The following is a 25,597-nucleotide window of genomic DNA, read 5'->3' on the forward strand; positions in this document are numbered from 1 at the left end:
GGATTCAAGTATACATGGAAGCCAGTCCAAGCTGGTGTTTACCTATCTACATGAAATGTACTCAACATATGTGATGACGTGCTTAAAAACATGAAGTTCTTACTCAACTCCAGGTTGACACAAGACTGTATCGAGAACTTTTTCAGCTCGGTAAGATGTAGAAGTCCTGTGCCAACAGCTAGAGAATTTAAATATGCTCAAAAACTGATCACTGTGGCACAGTATCTCAAACTGACCAAAGGTTTTAACTATGTAAAAGATGGCGAAAGTATTCGGAGATTTATTGCCATCTACCATAGAAGTACCAACTGCAGAGCTTCAACTCATAGATGTACCTCTAGCTTCACGTGAGGAAATCAGTGCAGCTAAAGAAGAGTCACTATACTAGAAATTCCACTGTCATACAGCCCACGGCCAAAGTGATATTGGAAAAAAAGAAAGGGTACTAATGGTTGAGAAATGCAATATTAGCAGTCAAATGGCACTGCAGTACAATAGGATAACTGCAATGGTGGCTGTAATGTACTGGGTGTGGGTGTTATTATATACAACAAACAGCAATAATGAAAGGAAAAGATTATATGTTTATATCTCTCTCACTGCAATAGGGGAAATGCAATATTAAAAATAAAATGCACTGATATTATTAGAATAACCAATATTATTAATATAGTAATACAGTAATAATAGAAAACCAATGCACAATTTTGTTTACATTTCAAAACGTCATAGCTAACAATATCAAGAAGTTGTGATATTTATAGAGAGTTTTAGAAAATCTATTTAACAAAACTATTTAGAAAAAATAATAACAGTAACATATTGCCCATCATCGATGTTGTTAGTGTGACTATAACACTTCAATAGTCATCCAAACTTATAATTAAATATTGTAATAATCTCATAAGAATCGTTAGAAAAAAATATCATCGTCATTTCCTTTACTTTCACTGCTTTGGACATCAGTTAGAATACCAAAGTACTCAAAAGTTTCCAAAATGTCAGTTACTTTGAAATCGGCAAAAAAGAAACGATTTCAGTACTTCTACGTTAATTACAGAAACCTTCGGCAATTCGACAATGCTATAGACTGGTGAAATGTCTACGTTATTCTTTCGTGAAATGCGCACGACTTAATGGTTCTATTCTTTGTCGCTCGGCGGTTCATTTGCCGGTCTTAATTTTGATAAAAGCAAGGCTTGGCAAGTTTTAATAACGATTTTCGGCCAAATTAATCTGTCTATTTGTGAATAATCTGATCAGATGGGTAAGGTTTAGGAATATGTTGACAGTTTTCAAAGACTTGGTAACATATTTAAATAGGTTTATATGTGTTTTGTATCGTTATTATACTTTAACGACTCTACACAAAAATGGTTAAATCTGTTGATGAGATTTCGGTACAAGGGTTTGCGACGTTGTTGATGAATAATTTTTGTGAGTTGTGTGCACATACGCATTTATCATAAAACTCTCAAACATTCGCTCCGCTAGTTTGGTCGGGGATTACCTAGCTTGCTATTGTCTACAGAGTTTGCTCAAGTTAAAGCGAGTATGTGAAGGTTGTTGCACCAGCCTATCTAACACATCTGGTATTCTACACTGTAGGTCAGATCTTCTGCAATTAAAAAACTTTAAAGAGGGTGCTTTGTGAGAAGTTTCTGGTGACACATTTGCTCTGTTCAAAAAGTGGGAGTCCGTCGTGAGAAGCTTTGAACCTCATCTTAAGAATAACCATGTAGGTATTTTTATAGCTTTTAAATGCATGGAGAATATTGCTATGCCACATTGTCACAAAGTGGTGATGCAATGTGATAGGTTCGAGATATCTGGTGTTGTGATTGTATCCTGATGTCTGCACAAGATTAAGAGTTAAGACGTCCGGGTGTAATATTGCGGCTAACTATGTATAAGTAATACAGTGTCTATATAATAATATGCAAAAAATTGCTGTGAGAGTATAAAATAATCCTTTATTGCTGACTTGTAGACATGTACGCCGTAAACTGAATTGTTATGAACTGCCCTGTACTAGCTGCAGTCAGGCTATTTATACCTCCTTACAATTATTCTAGAAAATTCTAGAAAATCCATTCAGGAAAAATCTAGTAATAAAACAATATTCTAAATTTATGATCATGACTCATCAAAACATGTAAACCTACATTTATAGAGGGCTAATAATAATCCACTGTGCTACTACTGTATGATTCATCAGCGTATTGCGCAATAGCTATTGTCATGCTATAACTTTGTTTACTATACTACATGTATACTACATTCAGCACTCAGAATCTGTGACACACATGAACTGCCCACTTGTCATCCTATATTACAGAAACGAGTGAGAAAGTTTGTGAATGTTAGACTTCATATTTCATGTAAAAAACATACCTCCACCTCATAGTCAATGCAGCTAGGTAGCAAAAGCATGGCCATGCGAACACTAGCTCAGAATATTCATCGTTAAATGTTGTTGAAATTTGATGCTTTTTGTACTGCACTCATTCTTGTTAGCTAGTATAATATGTATATATGTTATAAACATGTGTAGGTCAGCCATTGCGCACAAAATACCACGCTGGCGTAGCTTGCTATTGTACTAGTACATCTTAGCTTCTTTGACTTGTTTATCCGAAGTTAATAATTTTTATTGCAATGTTACTATAAAGAATTTTCTATATAGTATAATATGCTCTTTTAGTATTCAGTTTTTATTATGGAAAGTAGTTCAATTTTTATATTGTACTACATACTTCTTGCACTTTTAGTTGAAATCATTGTCCGTGATAAATTTGTGGTTGTCCATTAATTTGCGTAAAACAAGCCTTTTTATAATTTTTAAAAACAAAAAAATTGGCAATTGATGGTATTATAAATATAATTATCATTGTGAATACATTAAATTGTTAGTTTGGAGGCATAAAGTTGTGAAATTGCAAATAAGCACAATTTAGCTAAGACATTCTAGCTGAATCTAGCACATATAATAAGAGTTATTTACTATGAAGTACCAGAAAATTTATAAACATGGAGTTGTCACTTTTATAACTGCTGTGTGAAGTAGAAAAAAACCTGAGCTCTTTTGTGGTATACTTGATGGTGCTTTAATGTTACCCAAAGTAGTTTTATTAGCTGATAAACAAAGACAGGTAAAGGCAGTCCATAGTAATTTTATATAAAAGCAGGCGCGGCCGATGTTTGTTTGGAACTTTCGATGCGTTTGTATAGGCTCCGTTGGTGGCGTAACTTTCCCTATACGACACTGAGTACAGCTCACTCGTCGATTCAAAGCGCAGCTTCTATTCGTTTTGCTCCCTTCGACTCTGACCCAAAATCCGAGACCTTTGGGCTGTCGGTTTTTTGTGTCACTCATAGACATCCATAGACGTCAATATTATAATACAGTACATGTACACATGGTCTTGGAAAGTTCAAGACAATTCGGATTGGCTCTTACAGTATCGTATAGTTTCACTGTGTGAAACTATTACGGCTCTATATACGGCTCTGGGCTCTTAAAACAAAACTAACATGGAATTTCCAAACATTGATGCGACAAATTGGCGTGCAAGGGTCTTGGAGAGTCAGACATATTTGCTGGAGTATTGGCCGTTTGCTAAAGTATTCGCTGACCAGCTAGGCATGCATTTTGTTTCACAGCCTGCCTGAAAGATCTTAAACTAAACATTTTCAGGATTCAAGTTACGCGCGTGAAGTTCTGTAAGACTTAATACTAGTACTTATGTTGCAAACTTCTTTGCTATCTCTTTGCAAACAGGACGGGAATTATTGACCTAGACGTTGCTGACTGATGGTATTAATTGCTTTGAATTCACAAAACCATAAACTTTTAAAAGATTATAATAATATGTGAATAATAATATTATTTTATTGCGTATAAGTAAAACACAATCAACTTAGCTATTAATGTTATATTTCGTATTGGTGTAGCGCGAGCAGTGCGTGCCCTGTCCTCATACCTGCCAACTCTCACGCATTGGGCGTGAGACTCACGCAATCACCCCAAAGAAAAAATGAAAATGCGTGAGAAATGCGTGATATTTTTGCCCCAATTTCTACAATTTTATATATACTATCATTGATACATCAATTGCCCCAAAACCAAATCTCACGCATTGCCCCACTCTTGGGTTGGCAGGTCTGCCTGTCCTATTTCGTGTTGGCGCCATACGAGCATAGTACATGCCTGTCTATGCACAGCTGCTGTATGTCTATACACAAAAATGGCCGTAGTGTAAATAACTATATTGAGAACCGAGATACACATATAATTAGTCAACTATCAAATGGTGAGCCGAACTCATAGCAAACAGCAGCTGGTCACTGTAATGTACTGATCTAGTAAAATCTAGACGATTCCAGCGCATGAGCAATAAAAAATGAAAAGATTCTAGTGCATAAGTAATTAATGACTGGCACAAAAATAAATCGACGTTAGAAAATAATGTTCTGGAACTAGTTATAACAAGCGCTGCTGAGTTTGTTGTATAAATCAATGTACTTACATGTACTTATGTGAAGATGAAGAAAAGCCTCCGTCTTTCATTACACTTCCTTATATGCTGCCTTATACTACCTAATTTATTATTATTATTATATTTTCCCACTTAGACCACACAGCAGGTGCGTAAGGGGCGTGGGAACACGGTGTGTTTACACTAATAAGTGGTTTCAAAATAAGATTTTTTTTTTAAAATTATATTTGTGGTAAGAAAAGAAAGTCATGACATACAGCTTGCGCTTGTAGCGGGCATTGTTACATAATTGTGGTTTGCCTTTATTATGTGTTCATTACTGGCAGTAAGCCTTACTCTTATGTCATTGGCTGTGTCCCTTTTGTCTATCTTGTGTTGTTTGAGATTATGGTATGAGTAGGCACTCTCTTCTTCACTCGCAGTGGTACAATAAAGTCATATAGTGTACAGCACATTTCAGCACAATATTGTGTTTTTCTATTTATTTATATCATCTTATCAGGATCTTAACTCTCTTAGTGTATGGGGCCAAAAGGACTGATAGAATACATTAGTTCTTATATATGGAGTATAGGTGTTTGATTTTTGGCGGGTATTGTATCCTACGTTTTCGCATTTGAATGGTGGTTCTATGCCCTTGGCAGCACATCTTACAAACAGTTTATGCCTACCCTCTCTTCTTCTCTCCTGTAAGGACTCAACACTTGTATCTTCTCGTAATTTTGTAAAACTTATCTGGCCCTTAATGTTAAAAATAAATCGTAGTGCTTTATTTTGCAACTTTTCAAGCTGTTTAACATGTTTATTTTGATAGGGATCCCAGATTTGTGAGGCATATTCTAGTGTTGGCCTTACTAAAGAAAAATAGGCAATCTTTTTTGTAGGGGTATCTGCAGATTTTAGCACCCTTCTGATCATTGCCAACTTCTGTGTAGACTTAGTTGTTATTTTGTCTATGTGTTCATTCCATTTTAGATCTGCTTGTAGTTGTAGTTCTACCTAATCTACTAGCTTTACCCACTAGCTTTATCCAGCTTTATGCACTCACCGTAATTGTGCTATATTCGTGTTATGTTACACTGCATTGTATAATACTAGGAGTTGTGTACCTCCGGTTTTTGTGTTAAAGGACGTCCTGTAAATACAGACAGTTGCGCTCGTGACAACGGCAATGGCTACTTCTTTATTATCAGTGTTCACGTCCTGAATAAATAATCTCCTACCATCTAACTAGTAACAACTACACAGTAATTACCAAGACCACCTGTACTGCTTTGAGCTCCGACGCCAATATAGCCTGAGCCTAACAAATCCCATAATACAACATGCTCTTTCTTTTTTTCTTTTTGTTTTGGGCCACCCCATCACTACCAACAAGCAGACGTAGTAACTTACCTTACTTGTGTTGCTCGTTACCTGACTCCGTTAGGGCAGCCTCCATAGGCTATGCCTCTGGCTTGTCTGACCCTGTGCCACCGTCTAAAATACTCTCATTCCTGCCAGCTCCATTGCCAGTCTGCACTGGCTTTTCCATCACCCTGACCTCCACCGCTACCAATACTTCTATCGTGACCACTGTCACTACCAACACTACTTCCACCAACATCTCCAACACTACTTCCACCAACCCCGACTATCCTGGAGTCTTTTGGTTAGGTCAATAATGACTCCTCAAACCTCATCTTTATCTCTTCCGTCTTTACCTCGCTCTCCCCAATAAGAAGCGGGCTTGACAGGCCTCCTGTGGGAGGTCTCCACCTGGGCCATAACCGGTTGCACAGGGGATGGCACCACGTATGGCTTTTAGCTTAGCCAATTTCTCCTTTGACTTCCTCCGCACCTCCTTTTCCTCTCTTTCAATCTCTGCTACCTTTCTCTCATGACCATCTTTGTCTAGCATTCCATTGCTGGATACCTCAGCTAAAAAAGAGCAGACCTTTTCCATTACAGATACTGGTTCAGCTACTTTCTCAGCACCTTCAGTTACCTCATCATGACTGTGTTCTCTATCATACCCCATAGACACTTGCACCTCTCTAGTGCCTTGGGCTGTCTCCCCTTGACTACCAATTGCTACGTATCTGCTACTCTTTACTTCCTTGGTTTCACAAGTCCACCAATCTTGACCTGTGTGGCCTTTCTTAACATCATGCGCTTTGTCAGGCTTATTTGTCAGGCTTTGCAACTTGACATCATCTGAAACATAACTTGACCCAGCAATAATGGTTCTCGACGAAAGCGGCTTTACTGGCTTAATACTTCTACACTCCTTAGCAGGCTCAAACTTACTTTCGCATAACGCGTTTACAACAGCAAATAATTTTAGCTGCTTCAACTCAGTTATGCCCAAAACGTTTGTTCTCAATCCTTTCACCACATGAACTTCAGCGTCCATATGCCTGTCTTTACTTTCCAAATAAACTATCACATTTCTAACCATTTTTAACTCACTACCATCAGCGGTTTCTAAAACTGTCGACGGTTTCTTTAACCGTAGGTTCAACTTATTGGCTGTTGCCTCGGTTACCAAAGACACCTCAGCTCCAGCATCAAACGTAAACTCCACATTCTCCCCGTTAACTTTTAAAACCTGCACAATTCTCCGTCCTAGTCAACTGTCATCATCATATTTATCCCTAGAACCAGAGAATCTAACGCTTCTGCCCTTACTATTATCCTTGTACCTTTCTTCATACCGACTCGTCTCGCGCTTTCCTTATACCTCTCCCCCTCAAGCTTATCCATACTATTGTCCCTGTACCTACTCAACTTGTCTCTCGTCTCGCGGGGACTTTCCCGACCCCTGTACCTCTCCCTACTACTATCCCTGCTGCCATATCGCTCATAGCTATTATCACGGCTACCTCCTGACCTCCGGCCGCTACCTCGTCTATCGTAACCTACATCTCCTCCCTTATCCCTACAATAACGGGATACATGTCCTCGCCGTCCACAAGAAAAACATTTAATGTTGGGACAACTCTGCATCTCATAGCCACTACCTTTGCAATTATAGCAAACTCTATCTCTACTTTCTCTACTGTTTTCTCCATGTCTAGAGACATACCTTTCCCTGCTATTGTCTCTATACTTTCTACTGCCACTGTCTTTATTACACTGCTGACCTTGTGTCCCATACCTACTAGTATCACGCTCCTCACTACCATAATACCTTCCACTACTCCTAGGGCTACCTCTAGGGGAAGATCTACCCGCTGAATCGTAGCTTCTATCTCTACCACCACTCCGGTACTGCGCACGACTGTCGCACTCTGATACCCTTGCTACCTCTTTTTTAATCTCAATTTTTAAATCGCTTCCTCTACTATTTGCTCTCACGAACCTGTCTGAATGGTTTGCAATCTCACGAGCCCTCAATGTCTCATTCAACATCACCCAGGTCAAATTGGTATTCTTCATCAAATCTCTACTTATTTCTCCATCTCTCAACCCGTTTACTAACACTTGAGAGCAAACCTTACTCTATCAGCATTGTTCGCTACGTCAGCATATCTGCTTAAACTCTCAACTCGTAGCAAGAACTCTCTATCACTTTCACCAAGTGCCTGTTTAGTCGTTAAAAACTTATGACCCTTTACAAACATGCTCTCTTGTCTACCATAATATTCCTGCAAAATATCCACTGCCTCTTCATAAGTAGAATTTGCACCATCAACGTTAAACCCTGCACCCCTCAATACTTCTCTACCGCTGTGCCCAATAGCTCTCAATAGTGGCACTAACCTAGCTCTACCTCTCATAATAGGCACTCTGTTGCCATCTTCATCATTTACATAACCTCTCCTCTCGACAGCACTCTCAATACACAAATTCATCTCTTCGATAAATCTTTCCCACGAGCCATCACCGTGCTCACCGAACACCAGCTTCGGAAAACCACTCTCCATCCCAGCACAACACAATACGTTATATTTCTCGCCACAAATTCACTCTACCCCACTCGTATAAATTTAATGTAATTCTTACCTCCGAACACTTAATTAATATCTACACCTCTCCAAAACCGATGTTTCACCGCTACAACACCTCACAGCCTCACAACACCACCCTACCACACGTCACCCCACCTGCACACCCGTGAAAGGGTCCTATCAAACGTTAAACTTACACCGTAACCAGAAAATGATCACTTAACGATAACACACAAAAAATTCTAGAACTTCGTCAACTGCGCCATGTTGTATAAATCAATGTACTTACATGTACTTATGTGAAGATGAAGAAGAGCCTTTGTCTTTCATTACACTTCCTTATATCCTCCCCTATACTGCCTTACACTAGCTAATCTACTAGCTTTACCTACTAGCTTTATCCAGCTTTATGCACTCACCATAATTACCATGACCACTTGTAGTGCCCGGAGCTCATACACCAATATAGCCTGAGCCTAGCAAATCCCATAATACAACAGAGTTTCTGTGCTATGACTATATATTTAGCACTAGGTATGAAAACACACCAGTCTGGAATTTACGTCCAAAACATGCATGAAAAACATGCACAATGTTTATTTTTGTAGAATACCATCATTCCTTTAGCTACACAGCTATGAGATGAAGCTAGCTTAAAATAACTGAATTCAATAATGAAGTTTTATTCTCACTACTTATTAATGATGTGTTGTTCCAAGTTGCTGATTGAGTTTTTTTCTTGTGGAGACAATTTTATTTTATGATAGCAGATACTCATTCTCTCCAAGTACGAAGTCCTGTGAGGACATGACCATCGTTTTAAGCAATCATGGTTCTCCCTTATTTCCTATAATCATAACTGTTGGCAGGTTTCAACAGTGGTGTCCCATTGTTTTCTGTTGGGTTTTTTATTGAGAAACCAACTCTAGCTAGCTGGCCGTTGGCTAGTAGAGGAGCTCCACTCTTTTTCAGGTTTTGTTTTAGTTCTGCATGGTTGCTAACATTTATTTACCATCCAACTTTTAAATGAAGGTGTTTGTTTATTTCTGTGTGTGTTATAAGTTTAATTAAGTTTATGCTATATATATATACATATAATTATTTATAGCATTTTGGGGAAGTCTGGGCAGCTACTTTTATTGTAGTAAATTTTTTCTTTTAGCAAATTAGATCAAGCCTGAAGTGTAAGTATTTTAGCTAATCGTCATTAAAGATTGGCAGGTGTAATAACTATGTGCACAATTATTCCATTGTATCGCAAGTAGGCAATATGTCTTAGTGGATAGAATATCTGCCTGTAGACCTGGAGGTGCTGAGTTCAAATCCACTGTGAAGCAGATTTTTTTGTACCAAAAACTTTATCGCTATCCCTGGACACACAAATGACAAACACAGATTCATGTACGTATATAGACATATATATTAAATGTGCAAAACAAAATTATATGCAAGAAATTAAATATGTTACATAATACAATATAAATAATATTTGTCGTATTATAGAATAAAACTTACTCGGTGGTTGCTGAGTTCTAAATTGCCAAAGGAAGGAGCTTTGTTCTCTTCTTTATACCTATATATACACCTTTACACCTATCTACACCCTATATATACACACCTTTACACCTACGCCTGTACATACACCTTTCCACTTACCTACACCTATATATACACCTTTCCATCTACCTATGCCTATATATACATCTTTACACCTACCTTCACCTATATATACACCTTTACACTTACCTACGCCTATATCTACGCCTTTACACCTATACCTACACCTATATATACACCTTTATACCTACCTGCACCTGTATATACACCTTTATACCTACCTACACCTATGTATACACCTTTATACCTACACCTGTATATACACCTTTACATCTACCTACACTTGTATATACACCTTTACACCTACTTACGCCTGTATCCACGCCTTTACACCTATACCTACACCTATATATACACCCCTTTATACCTACCTACACTTGTATATACACTTTTACACCTATACCTACACCTATATATACACCTTTACAGCTACCTACACCTATATATACACCTTTACATCTACCTACACCTATATATACACCTTTCCATCTACCTACATCTGTATATACACCTTTACATCTACCTACACCTATATATACACCTTTACACCTACCTTCGCCTATATATACACCTTTACACCTACCTACACCCTATATATACACCTTTACACCTACCTACACCTATATATACACACCTTTACACTTTCCTATGCCTATATCTACGCCTTTACACCTATACCTACACCTATATATACACCCCTTTATACCTACCTACACTTGTATATACACTTTTACACCTATACCTACACCTATATATACCCCTTTATACCTACCTACACTTGTATATACACTTTTACACCTATACCTACACCTATATATACACCTTTCCATCTACCTACACCTATATATACACCTTTACACCTACCTTCACCTATATATACACCTTTACACCTACCTACACCTATATATACCCCTTTATACCTACCTACATTTGTATATACACACCTTTACACTTTCCTATGCCTATATCTACGCCTTTACACCTATACCTACACCTATATATACACCCCTTTATACCTACCTACACTTGTATATACACTTTTACACCTATACCTACACCTATATATACACCTTTCCATCTACCTACACCTATATATACACCTTTACAGCTACCTACACCTATATATACACCTTTACACCTACCTTCACCTATATATACACCTTTACATCTACCTACACCTATATATACACCTTTACACCTACCTACACCTATATATACACCTTTACACCTACCTTCACCTATATATACACCTTTACACCTACCTACACCCTATATATACACCTTTACACCTACCTACACCTATATATACACACCTTTACACTTTCCTATGCCTATATCTACGCCTTTACACCTATACCTACACCTATATATACACCCCTTTATACCTACCTACACTTGTATATACACTTTTACACCTATACCTACACCTATATATACACCTTTCCATCTACCTACACCTATATATACACCTTTACAGCTACCTACACCTATATATACACCTTTACACCTACCTTCACCTATATATACACCTTTACATCTACCTACACCTATATATACACCTTTACACCTACCTACACCTATATATACACCTTTACACCTACCTTCGCCTATATATACACCTTTACACCTACCTTCACCTATATATGCACCTTTACATCTACCTACACTTATATATACACCTTTACACCTACCTACGCCTGTATCCACGCCTTTACACCTATACCTACACATATATATACACCCCTTTATACCTACCTACACTTGTATATACACTTTTACACCTATACCTACACCTATATATACCCCTTTATACCTACCTACACTTGTATATACACTTTTACACCTATACCTACACCTATATATACCCCTTTATACCTACCTACACTTGAATATACACTTTTACACCTATACCTACACCTATATATACACCTTTCCATCTACCTACACCTATATATACACCTTTACACCTACCTTCACCTATATATACACCTTTACACCTACCTACACCTATATATACCCCTTTATACCTACCTACATTTGTATATACACTTTTACACCTATACCTACACCTATATATACACCTTTCCATCTACCTACACCTATATATACACCTTTACAGCTACCTACACCTATATATACACCTTTACACCTACCTTCACCTATATATACACCTTTACATCTACCTACACCTATATATACACCTATATATACACCTTTACACCTACCTTCGCCTATATATACACCTTTACACCTACCTTCACCTATATATGCACCTTTACATCTACCTACACTTATATATACACCTTTACACCTACCTACGCCTGTATCCACGCCTTTACACCTATACCTACACATATATATATACACCCCTTTATACCTACCTACACTTGTATATACACTTTTACACCTATACCTACACCTATATATACCCCTTTATACCTACCTACACTTGTATATACACTTTTACACCTATACCTACACCTATATATACACCTTTCCATCTACCTACACCTATATATACACCTTTACACTTTCCTACGCCTGTATCCACGCCTTTACACCTACCTACACCTATATATACCCTTTTATACCTACCTACATTTGTATATACACTTTTACACCTATACCTACACCTATATATACACCTTTCCATCTACCTACACCTATATATACACCTTTACAGCTACCTACACCTATATATACACCTTTACACCTACCTTCACCTATATATACACCTTTACATCTACCTACACCTATATATACACCTTTACACCTACCTACACCTATATATACACCTTTACACCTACCTTCGCCTATATATACACCTTTACACCTACCTTCACCTATATATGCACCTTTACATCTACCTACACTTATATATACACCTTTACACCTACCTACGCCTGTATCCACGCCTTTACACCTATACCTACACATATATATATATACACCCCTTTATACCTACCTACACTTGTATATACACTTTTACACCTATACCTACACCTATATATACCCCTTTATACCTACCTACACTTGTATATACACTTTTACACCTATACCTACACCTATATATACACCTTTCCATCTACCTACACCTATATATACACCTTTACACCTACCTACACCTATATATACACCTTTACACCTACCTTCGTCTATATATACACCTTTACACCTACCTTCACCTATATATGCACCTTTACATCTACCTACACTTATATATACACCTTTACACCTACCTACGCCTGTATCCACGCCTTTACACCTATACCTACACATATATATATACACCCCTTTATACCTACCTACACTTGTATATACACTTTTACACCTATACCTACACCTATATATACACCCCTTTATACCTACCTACACTTGTATATACACTTTTACACCTATACCTACACCTATATATACCCCTTTATACCTACCTACACTTGTATATACACTTTTACACCTATACCTACACCTATATATACACCTTTCCATCTACCTACACCTATATATACACCTGTACATCTACCTACACCTATATATACACCTTTACATCTACCTACACCTATATATACACCTTTACATCTACCTACACCTATATATACACCTTTACACCTACCTACACCTATATATACCGCTTTATACCTACCTACACTTGTATATACACTTTTACACCTATACCTATATAGTATATATACACCTTTCCATCTACCTACACCTATATATACACCTTTACACCTACCTACACCTATATATACACCTTTACACCTACCTATATCTATATGTACACCTTTACAGTTACCTACATCTTCACAGTTACCTAGTACTTGATTTGAGGACGCGAAAACAAAGAGGTTTCTTCACAAAAAAATTGAAAAGTTAGAACACTACATCACGGAGTATTTGCTGATGCGAACACGGATGGGTTTGTGATAGTGTGAGCATTGTTATCATTGATAGCCACCAAAACATTGTGACATCAATACGGCGATGTAGTGGGAACCAATGTTTAGCCATATCCTGCTCCAACTTTCTTTGGATGTCCTCCTTCTCATGTCTAATTGATGCATATACCGTAAAACTTCTATTTGAATGCTATGGGGCTCTATTTTTCAACCCTTCCTCTATAGTGGCGGTCAACTAGAGGCGGCGTTCAAATAGAGGCTGGCGGTGTATTTTTCAACTATTCTCTCGTAGGGGCAGTCAGATAAGGTGACGTTCAATTAGAAGTTTTACGGTAAATCTCAGTGTTTGTTTTTGCTTATTAGTCCAATTATAGCGATAAAGTTATAGTAAAGAAAAATCTGTCTCACAATGGATTTGAACTCATAACCTTTAGGTCTGCCGATAGGCACACTTACCATTAGGCCAAGCAGCTACATTGCCATACAATGGATTATTTGTGGTTATACTCATTACATCAGTTAAAATATGCACCCTTAAAGCGCTTACGGAAATACTATCTGTTACTACTAGCACACTTGAAGATCATGATTCATTGCATGAAAGATTATTCCACGTAAAGAGAAACATGACTCTTATTATAGTAAGTTAATTTACTAGCTTTTAAATTAATTATAGCTAGTTTAAGTTACTATCTTCAGTTATTCAAATTCATTGGGTAATTATTTCATTACTGGTGCAACGCCGGGCATTTAGCTGGCATTCAACACCTTTTTCAGTGTCATTTATATCTAACATTACATTGTCAAAAACTGACTGACTTTTTCTATTAAAAGTAGTTAGGTAGGTATTAAAGGTAGTTGGCTTCCATACAGCTGTTACCTTTTCATTGGTAGGAGTCAGCTTTTCTGTTGGTAGGACTTATCTTCTTTTGTTGTTAAAATTAAAAAATTTTTCTAGTAGGGCTATGCAACCTCAACTTTGTTTAAATTAGTCTAAATTAAACTAAAGTTTTACAGTACATGTTTAAACCAAATGTCAGAGGTTGAAGAGCAGCGATAGAATGATTTTTATTGGCTGATGAAATAAACGAGTTGTTCTATTGCAGGCATATGTGGATGAGAATTATATATACTATTGCACAAGTCCGTGAAAAGTCTTGCAAATGTCTGTCAATCCTTCCATACCGGTATGATGTATTAGTTTTATCAGCTTTTCTATTGGCACTCTTTGACTATAATTTTAGTGGAGATTTATACTGAATGCTTATTTTATCTAGTACTTGGAGTTGCGATGTCCTTGATTCTGCCTAAAAATTCTTACAGTAGCGCTAGTGAAATATATTTAATACAAATTTTTCATTGTATAGTTTACGTCAAGATTTATCTTTTTCATAAACGCTGGACGTTTGTTATAAGATTTTTCAGCTTTACTTACAGGAAAGGCATATGCTTCCTCTTCAAGAGTTTACCCTGCGTGTCTCACAAATATGATATACAGTGTATTTGTAGCTGTCATATTTTCACATTTATACCTGATTTTGTCCTGTGTGTCTCACAAATATGAAGTATTTTTAGGTGTCACATTTTTACTTTTACCTGTTGAACTATCATAACCGCCGTATTTGTTGTTAGCTCTCGAGTGTTGCCAGGGCAACTATGGCTGGTGGTAAATATACCCGTATAGAACTTCTGGGTGAAGGTTCCTTTGGATCTGCTTACCTTGTGAAGAAGAATGACGATTCACTCAAATATGTCATCAAGGTAAATGCGTATTTAATTATTAGGAGGAGAATGTTGTTGATCCAGCTTAAAGATGTTTAATACAACTGCTGTACATGTAACTCTTCCTTTTCATATATGCATCACTTTGATTGAATAACTTCTCCTTCACAGATGAGAAATAATATTCCAGCTATAGTGCACGCTGATTATTTTACCGCTGCGGCCACGCGTTACGACACCCCTATCAAGAAATATTTTTCGTAAGGTTCAATTACTATATCTGGGGTCAAGGCCAATTCTTCCCGCACAGACAATTACATTGTCTCTGTGGGAAGAATCTCCGTAGAGTAGGAGTGTCTCTGTATTCAAAGTTTTGATGGTTAGCTTTTGGTGGAACAGTAACCTTATACACCCGCACTTCTATGCAAGAATTGTTATTATTAATTTAACATATTCAGGATTTTTATTTTGTTTTCTCAGTTTGTATTAATTGTATCATTACCGTAGAAAAACCGACTTAATTTAGCTATTACTTGTTAATTATTTCACTTTTACATCTAAACCTTTTCATAGTCATTTAATTTTTTTAATTTGACCAGCATGAAACATTTTCTTCATGATATGATGTTTAAAAGTTGTTTGACAAAGTTTGAGAACCTTTACAGTTGTTTTTATTTTCTATTATATTATTTCAACTAACCTTTTTCTCATGATATGTAGTTTGAAAGTTAGAATGGCAAATGTTGTTATACGCTAAATAAAAATCAATTTTCTGACCAAAGACTTTTTTATTACCCGAGCAACGCCGGGTAGCACAGCTAGTCTATATTATAATAAAAACAGCTTTTTCTGTCCGAAGCCATTCAAAGACCATTAGGACTAAAATTGCCTTGCACTGGAATTGAACTCGGGTACTCCAATTCACAGTCCTGCACTTTAACCACTTTAACCACTTAACTTTAATCGTCAACAAAACTTGATTATGGTTAAATTATGGTTAAAACGCTCATGGAACGTTATTTCGGCACATATTTTTCTTCTGACCATTTGAACCGCCAATCAGGTTTTGTTGATTTTAATATTGAAACATCCTGGCAGTCAGATCACCTCAAACAACAAAAACACTCACAAATGATAGAAAAATACTGATACTTTCTGATAAAATCTGTTAGAATCGTGTGTAAGGTCATCTTTGAGATCGTAAGTCAAACAAACCCAGACAAAGATGGAAGCATACAAAAAGGTCTGAGTCATTATTAGCATTTCTTTCTAGTTAAAAACCAAGTACCTGTACTAACTGAGGCATACTGATACCTTGTCAACTGTTTATAATCACGGCACATTAGTCTATAGTGTAAATGAGATAACACTTAAAATGGGCAGGGTGTTGAGCAAACGAAACAGACCTATATAAGGAAAGAAGCATACTAAACGGTATACCTGTCAACCTGTTGTCAACTGCCTATTTGTCTATTTGTCAACCCTTTGTCAACTGACACCTGTCAACCTGTTGTCAAATGCCAATCTGCACAAGTTTTGCGCAAGTTGATTTAGTTCATTTTCAAGTCATGATACTTTAAATACTTTAAATTGCACTAAAATCTACTTCTGTTTCTACCGCAATGATAGAAAGGAGAAAGTCAGTGTCGATGTAATTTGTCAGTCCTGAGCTCATTCTCTCAATCTCCACAGATTTACTGTATGTGCGTTGCTGTTAGAGTAAGTTATGCGTATAGCAGAAAATAATTTAGCCTGTGGTACCATATCTACTGCAATCAGCTTAATACGGGCATGGAGCAGTGTTCCACCCAGAGTGCATTGGGGCTATCATGTTCAGTTTTAAGTAATGTTAGCCTGGGTACCTTTATCTTAGTTAATCATTAAATTGGATTAAAATAAAAAGTACATGTACATTTTAGCCAGTAAATCTTGTTTTAAGCTCATAAATACAAGGGCCAGAGGTTTTTGTTTACAAGCTTCATATTATCACGGGTTTTGTCATAGCTTTAAGAACTCGTAGAATGACTTCCTGTTTTTCTTCTATGAATATTTTTTCTTCTTCATTTATCGCCTTTAGGAGATCAACTTGTCCAAAGCAACTCCAGCTGACAAAGCATATGCCTACAGAGAAGTTGAGGTTCTCAGAGCACTCTTTCATCCCAACATTGTAGAATTCAAGGACTCATATCAAGGTAAATTGGTTGTAACTGGTTGGGACTGGTTGTAACTGGTTGGGACTGGTTGTAACTGGTTGGGACTGGTTGTAACTGGTTGGGACTGGTTGTAACTGGTTGTAAAGCTGATTTGTTGCATTTAAACTTTAAATTTAAACTATATTAAATTATCCCACGACCAAACACGAGTGAAGCGAGTGTTTGGGAGCTTTATGACAAATGCATATGCGCACACAACTCCCGAAAATTCTTCATCAACGCCGTACCCAAACCCTTGTACCGAAATCTCATCAAAAAATTTAACCATTTTTGTGTGGAGTCGTTTAAGTATAATAATAACGATACAAAACACATATTAACATGTTTAAAGAATAGAGAAAGCATAATATTATTATGCTTTATTAGTTATCTTGAGGTGTTGACTGATGTTCTAAAAAAAGAATCAAGGAGATTGACCCTCTAGAAGCTGAGATATAGCCAGCCAAACACAGGTCTACCTAATAAAGAATCAGAGGAAAACCCTTCGAAAATCCCGAAAACTGTGATGTATAAAATCGACTTAATGGTCATGTGCCGGAGTTGCGCACCCTTACCGCCGTTATGTATAATGATTGTTTTGGCTACGAGACGTGAAACGCTTCTCGCGATAGTAAATAATTTACATACTAGCTCTGGGTTCTCAGAAAAATCAACCAAACATTGTGTGGTAAAGGCATTTGCCCACAACCCCTCTCCATGATTTTTCAAAACAGAAGAGCATATTTTGACTATTGAGCTTCAAATTTTAACTCGATCTCCACGGATATGCTCCGAAGATCATCTGTTCAACGAACGGCGCGTGTATAGTCTATATGCGATATCCGCGAGTTGCAGTTTGTTTAGAATAAGAAATAGGAATGGGACTTTTTGTTCCTTCATCATGTTTCTACTGTGTATCTACTGCAGCATTCAGTTGATTTTCATGATTATCGTCACTATTAACAGACTAGAAGTTCACTACAGCCATAATCTTAAAAAGACTAACGACCGTGCTGCTCTTGCTATAAGAAAAGAAAACGATAACTTTTGCTTTGATTTTTCTATTGATCTATTATCTTATCTATGATTATTTTTTTATGATTTATATAATATTCATAATGCATATTATACAAAATAATAATATAACTGCGTATAGAGTAAATGATGTAACTAATATAATTTGTAGAAAATTCCAAATGATAACCGAGATTGATGATTGATTTAATTGATTCCATTTATTAGCTATAATTAAAAAAATCTGAACAACGCTAAAGATGAGTCTGAATAGGGAAGCTAAGTAGGAGAACAACAAAACTGAGCTGAACTAGCAAGATAGCGAAATGTTGCGAAATAATAGATGCGTGTAATTATTTTATGCTAAAACTAATCTACACGTCGGAGGGACTGGTTCGGAATTCTAGGAGCGATGATTGTTAGGCCCAATTTGATTGTTCTATACTCCCAGGGATTAAACCAATTAAAACGCCGTGATTGTTATAGGAGAGCACATTAGTTGGCTTAATTGACCAATGGCACACAAGTCGATTTTATACGTCATATATTGATGATTACCAAAACACTTTTGTTTTTTGGTAGACCTGTGTTTGGCTGGCTATATCTCAGCTTCTGGTTGGTCAATCTCCTTGATTCTTTTTTTAGAACATCAGTCAACACCTCAAGATGAATAATAAAGCATAATAATATTATGCTTTCTCTATTCTTTAAATATGTTACCAAGTCTTTGAAAAGTTCAGACAATATTCCAAAACTTACCCATCTGATCGGATTATACATAAATAGACAGATTTATTTGACCTAAAATCGCCATTAAAACCTGACAAGCCATTTTTAATCAAAATTAAGACTGGCCAACCAAACGCCCATAAAGCCGAGTGACAGATAGTGGAACCATAAAGCCGTGCGCATTTCACGAGAAAAACATGCACATTTCACCAGTCTATGACATTGTCCAATTGTCGAAGGGTTTTGTAATTACCGTAGAAGTACTGAAAAGTAATCATTTCTTTTTTGCCGATTTTAAAGTTAACTCTGGCATTTTGGACACTTATAATGAGTATTTTGGTATTCCAACTGGTGTCCAAAGTGGTGAGAGTAAAGGAAATGACGATGCTATTTTTCTAACGATTCTTATAAGATTATTACAATATTTAATTATAAGAATAATTATTCCATTTTATAAGATTATTATAGGATTTAATTATAAGAATATTCATTCAAATTTACAAGGTCGAAGTATATAGTGACCGATGGTGTGCAATATGTTACTGTTATTATTTTTCTAAAGATTTTGTTGATGATACTATGGCTGTGCCCAATATCGCGGTACTGCCAAGCCGTTTTTAATATCTGCAAAATTAAGTAATAGGTTCGCTGTCAAAACCATTCTACATTCAACACAACCAACTTTCAAACTGTATATTACACAGCAGCTTGTCATTTTACTTTTAATATTGCATTTCTCCTATTGCAGGGGAGAAATATAAACATATAATCTTTTCCTTTCATTATTGCTGTTTGTTGTACATAATAACACCCAGTCAGTATATTGCAGCTACGATTGCAGTTATCCTATTGCACTGCAGTGCCATTTGACTGCTAATATTGCATTTCTCAACCATCAGTACCCTTTCTTTTTCCAATATCACTTTGGTCGCGGGCTGTATGACAGGGGAATTTTGAGTGTAGAATATTTTATTGCTGTTAATATATTAACAGGGTCTTTTGTTTCTGTTAGAGTTAAAAATATACTGGATACATATTAATTTAAATGTAGAGTTTAAAAATTATTAAAAGCAACTATTACACTCAAAAAAAGGTAACACAAGGCATTTGTTGTAAAATGTAAATAGTTTATAATAAATTTTATTTATTATGAACTATTTACATGTTACAACAAATGCCTTGTGTTACCTTTTTTTGAGTGTAATAGTTGCTTTTTAATAATTTTAATAAATTATTCATGATAATCATAAAAAAATTATTTATAATCAAAACTATTCAATGGTAAAAAGGTTTTATGAACAAATTTTATCAGACTAAAAGTTGAATGATAAAAGGTTTATGGTAAAATTTATAATTTCATAACTACAGCACTTCAACAGCAGTGAAATCACTCAGGCCTGAGAATTTCTGCTTTTGGTAGTCTCACTTCTATCGATGTCATCATGTAGTACTCCTGTTGCAGTTATCTTCTCTTAGTTTCCTGTTGCATACTTTCAACTCCGCTCGTCGCTGCCAGTTTATCATGTCATCATTGAGGGGCATCAATCTTCTATCTTCTCATTCTTTGCTGTAATCTAGTGAGTTTCAGACTTCTAGTCTGACACCTCTACTCTTCAATTCTTTACCTTTCATTCGAGCCATACCAGAATAACTCTTTTCTCATTTAGATGGTGAGAAACTTTGCATTGTGATGCAGTACTGTGAAAAGGGAAACCTTTATGACAAAATTACTAAGGAGAGGCAGCTCAGGGAGGAAGAGGTATGCAGTGCTGTTCTTTACTCCCTTCTTACTGGTACTATTAGTCCCACTGCTACTAGTTACTTACTGGTAATATTAGTAATACTGCTAATAGTACCTTACTGGTAACATTTGTCATACTGTTACTAGTTACGGGCTAGTTACTTGCTGGTAATATTAGTCAGTGGTTTAAATACCTGACAGAATGCCCTCTCTTGGTTTGTGCTAGCATTAGCATTGCTATATTTACAGTATAACTGCGGTATTTATTTATTAATATATTTATAATATATATTTATTTATTAATATATATATATATCTCAGTGTTTGTCTGTTAGCCTTTAGTTTGTGTGTCCAGTTATAGCGATAAAGTTATATGGACAAAAAACTTCCTTTGCACTAGAATTGAACTAGGAACCTCCGGGTCTGTTCGTAGACATTCTATCCTCTAAGCCAAATGGTATACGTGCGATACAATGGATTGATTGTGCACACTATCATTACATCGGTTTAAATACACACACCTAAAGCGTGAGAGATCATCACGCGTTATAAGCTGGCTTCGCGTTTTTTATTATAGAAAAGATTTAGACAAGCTGAAGTTAGTAGCCAAGTTACTCAAGTTAGCCAATTTGCTAATTAGTCAACTTAGCCAATGGCAACTACCGTACTTTTCGGACTATTAGCCGCTACTTCTTTCTGATGATTTGAGCCATGCGGCTTATATAAGGGTGCGGCTATTCTGTGGCTTTTTATTTGACCGCTAGGGCGTATTAACCAGAATCTCCGGCTAGTGCGCCTTTAGCGGTGAAGGAAAATATGAAACAATGCCTAACGGTACTGTTCCGTAAGGCAATAGGTTAAAAAGCGTCGGTTAATACGAAACAGTGTCGTTAAACACTGTTCCATTTTAAACAGCGAAGTTGCTGCCGTGTTAAAAAGCACCGTCCTAAGTTTCGTGGCCTATACAAAGGTGTGGCCTGTGTATTGTTTTATTATCATTTTTTGGAAAATAAAGCAGATCCGGCTTATATAGGGGTGTGGTTTATAGTCCAAAAAGTACGGTACATTACCTGGCACTGTTTATAAGCTGTTTTTATTACCCATGCCATGCCGAGCATTTGCCTAATATAGATATATATATATATCTACATGTTTACAGATGTGTATACATATGTATATCTATATACCTCGCTATACATATTTATATATATCTATCTACATATCTATATATGCATGTATATATAAATAGATATATATATATATTTATATATTCGTAATATAAATATATGTATATATAAATATACACGTATATTTATACTGTATACATATACTAGCCGAATGCCTGGCGTTGCTCGGGTAATAAAAAATTTTACACAAAAAATGTATTTTTATTTAACATATACAACATTTACCATTCTAATTTTTAAACTTCATATCATGAAAAAAGTGTTTTCTGCAGTTTAAATAAATTGAGGACAAAAATAAAACGACTGTAAAGGTGTTTAAATGTAAATGTGAAATAATTAGCAAGTAATGGCTAAATATAGTCTGTTTTGCTGCGATTACAATGATAGAGGATTTGGTGATGATACAATTCATACAAACTGAGAAAACAACATAAAAATAGTGATTTTGTTGAATTAATAACAATTAGTGCATAGAAGTGTGTTATAAAAAAGGTTAATATTCTTTAGTGTATTTAGTGGTTATGTTCTGCAATAAAATGTAACATTACAATCTGAAAAATGCATCTAAAGTTGTACCAGAAAACTTGCATTGAGAATGGGATGAACTATTGCAGCTTGAAGGGGTTAAAGTTTTATATCACTCATTAGACACCTGAAACCCTATCGCTTCATTTTTTCAGATATTTGAATGGTTTGTTCAGTTGTGTAAAGCCCTCGAATACATGCACAGCTGTCGAATTGTGCACAGAGACCTCACTCCTAAAAACATTTTCATCAGTCAAGATTATACCCTAAGAGTGGGTGACTTTGGTCTCGCAAAGAGATACCCAGTGTAAGTACATGAATTGGTTATGGTATGTATGGTATGCAATACATGTGTGTATCTTATGCTGTTTCATTCAACTTTGCCAGTTATCTGTTAGCTATTAGCAAGTTGTCTGTCAGTTACTTGTCAGTATCTTCCAGTTATTTGTCAGTTACCTGTCAACTATATGTCAGTTATCAGCCAGATATCTGTCAGTTATCTGTCAGATATCAGTTGGCTGTCAGTTATCAGCCAGTTATCTTGATCTGTCAATTACCTGTCAATTTTTTGTCAGTTATCAGCCATTTATCTGTCAGTTTTCTGTCAACTATCTGTCAGTTATCAGCCAAGTATTTGTCAGTTATCTTTCAGTTATATGTCAGTTATTTGTCAGTTATCAGTCAGTTATCTGTTAGTTATCAGCCAGTTATCTGTCAGTTTTCTGTCAATTATTTGTCAGTTATCTTTCAGTTATCTTTCAGTTATCTGTCAGTTATCTATTAATTATCTGTCAGATAGCACTTTTTTATTTTTCAGTTATCAGCCCTTCATCTGTCAATTATCTTTCAGTTTTCTGTCAGATATTAGTTAGGTATCTGTCAGTTGTCTGTCAGTCATCAGCCAGTTATCTCTCAGTTATCAGTCAGTTACCTTTTAGTTATCTGTCAATTATCTGCCAGTTATCTGTCAGTTATCGGCCAATTATCTTTTATTTATCAGGCCATTACCTGTCATATTTGTCAAGTTGTGTTAAATGTAATTGCTTAGGCTGTTTGTCGAAACATTTACTAAAGACATCAATTAGGTTTTATCCTTTATGATATGGTGTAAGTTCTCTAGTCAGTAGGATATGGTGTGAGTTTTCTAGTCAGTATGATATGGTGTAAGTTCTATAGTCAGTATAATATGGTGTAAGTTCTCTAGTCATTATGATATGGTGTAAGTTCTCTAGTCAGTATGATATGGTGTAAGTTCTCTAGTCAATATGATATGGTGTAAGTTCTCTAGTCAGTGTGATATGGTGTAAGTTCTCTAGTCAGTGTGATATGGTGTAAGTTCTCTAGTCAATATGATATGGTGTAAGTTCTCTAGTCAGTATGATATGGTGTAAGTTCTCTAGTCAATATGATATGGTGTAAGTTCTCTAGTCAGTATGATATGGTGTAAGTTCTCTAATCAGTATGATGTGGTGTAGGTTCTCTAGTCAGTATGATATGGTGTAAGTTCTCTAATCAGTATGATGTGGTGTAGGTTCTCTAGTCAGTATGATATGGTGTATGTTCTCTAGTCAATATGATATGGTGTAAGTTCTCTAGTCAGTGTGATATGGTGTAAGTTCTCTAGTCAGTGTAATATGGTGTAAGTTCTCTAGTCAATATGATATGGTGTAAGTTCTCTAGTCAGTATGATATGGTGTAAGTTCTCTAGTCAGTATGATATGGTGTAGGTTCTCTAGTCAGTATGATATGGTGTAGGTTCTCTAGTCGGTATGATATAGTGTAAGTTCTCTAATCAGTATGATGTGGTGTAGGTTCTCTAGTCAGTATGATATGGTGTAGGTTCTCTAGTCCAAATGATATGGTGTAAGTTCTCTAATCAGTATGATATGGTGTAAGTTCTCTAGTCAGTGTGATATGGTGTAAGTTCTCTAGTCAGTATGATATGGTGTAAGTTCTCTAATCAGTATGATGTGGTGTAGGTTCTCTAGTCAGTATGATATGGTGTAGGTTCTCTAGTCAGTATGATGTGGTGAAGGTTCTCTAGTCAATATGATATGGTGTAAGTTCTCTAATCAGTATGATATGGTGTAAGTTCTCTAGTCAGTATGATATGGTGTAAGTTCTCTAATCAGTATGATATGGTGTAAGTTCTCTAATCAGTATGATATGGTGTAAGTTCTCTAGTCAGTGTGATATGGTGTAAGTTCTATAGTCAGTAGGATGTGGTGTAATAATCCAATAATATTGAAGCTCATTCATTTGTCTCTGTATCCATATGGTCCTTTCAGGTGACATTTTAATCTTCGATACCATGTTCTGTAGTTGTATTACTGTAGGCTGGCTAGTAGACAAGCAAGTAGACAAGCAATTGGTGCAGTTGTTGCGAATGCACCAGAGATGTTGAAGAATAGAAATGTTAAAGTCAGCGATAAAATGGATGTCTGGGCTGCCGGAGGAATCCTCTACTTTATGACCATGCGTAAATTGGTTGTAAGTAAACATGACAAGTGATGGGTGCAATGAAAGAGAAGGCAATTTTA

General features: G+C 36.2%; 2 protein-coding genes across 4 annotated transcripts in view; one reads left to right on the forward strand and one right to left on the reverse strand.

The window, feature by feature from the left end:
- Positions 1 to 3,571: 3,571 nt before the first annotated feature.
- The window catches only part of LOC137401499 (uncharacterized), a 49,056-nt gene continuing 27,030 nt past the window's right edge, over positions 3,572 to 25,597 (forward strand). For 2 of the 3 annotated variants that reach the window (XM_068087879.1, XM_068087881.1), the window contains exons 1-7: positions 3,572 to 3,723; positions 15,054 to 15,134; positions 15,580 to 15,708; positions 17,747 to 17,861; positions 21,272 to 21,363; positions 23,213 to 23,364; positions 25,394 to 25,547. In XM_068087879.1, coding sequence (XP_067943980.1) covers positions 15,111 to 15,134; positions 15,580 to 15,708; positions 17,747 to 17,861; positions 21,272 to 21,363; positions 23,213 to 23,364; positions 25,394 to 25,547 — 666 coding nt within the window. In that variant the 5' untranslated portion in view covers positions 3,572 to 3,723; positions 15,054 to 15,110. Of the gene's footprint in view, positions 3,724 to 9,732; positions 9,833 to 15,053; positions 15,135 to 15,579; positions 15,709 to 17,746; positions 17,862 to 21,271; positions 21,364 to 23,212; positions 23,365 to 25,393; positions 25,548 to 25,597 lie in introns of those variants that run through there. The other variant, XM_068087880.1, reaches the window with a different exon arrangement.
- On the reverse strand, positions 7,107 to 7,892 carry LOC137402251 (serine/threonine-protein kinase fray2-like). Its single transcript, XM_068088747.1, has one exon. The coding sequence runs from the start codon at positions 7,890 to 7,892 to the stop codon at positions 7,107 to 7,109; it is 786 nt and encodes a 261-aa protein (XP_067944848.1).

Source organism: Watersipora subatra, chromosome 8, assembly GCF_963576615.1.
Source record: "Watersipora subatra chromosome 8, tzWatSuba1.1, whole genome shotgun sequence".
NCBI lineage: Eukaryota > Metazoa > Bryozoa > Gymnolaemata > Cheilostomatida > Watersiporidae > Watersipora > Watersipora subatra.

Excerpts from the sequence above, each read along its gene's own strand:
- LOC137402251 (XM_068088747.1), bottom strand. The coding sequence starts at position 7,892 with ATGTTGAATGAGACATTGAGGGCTCGTGAGATTGCAAACCATTCAGAC.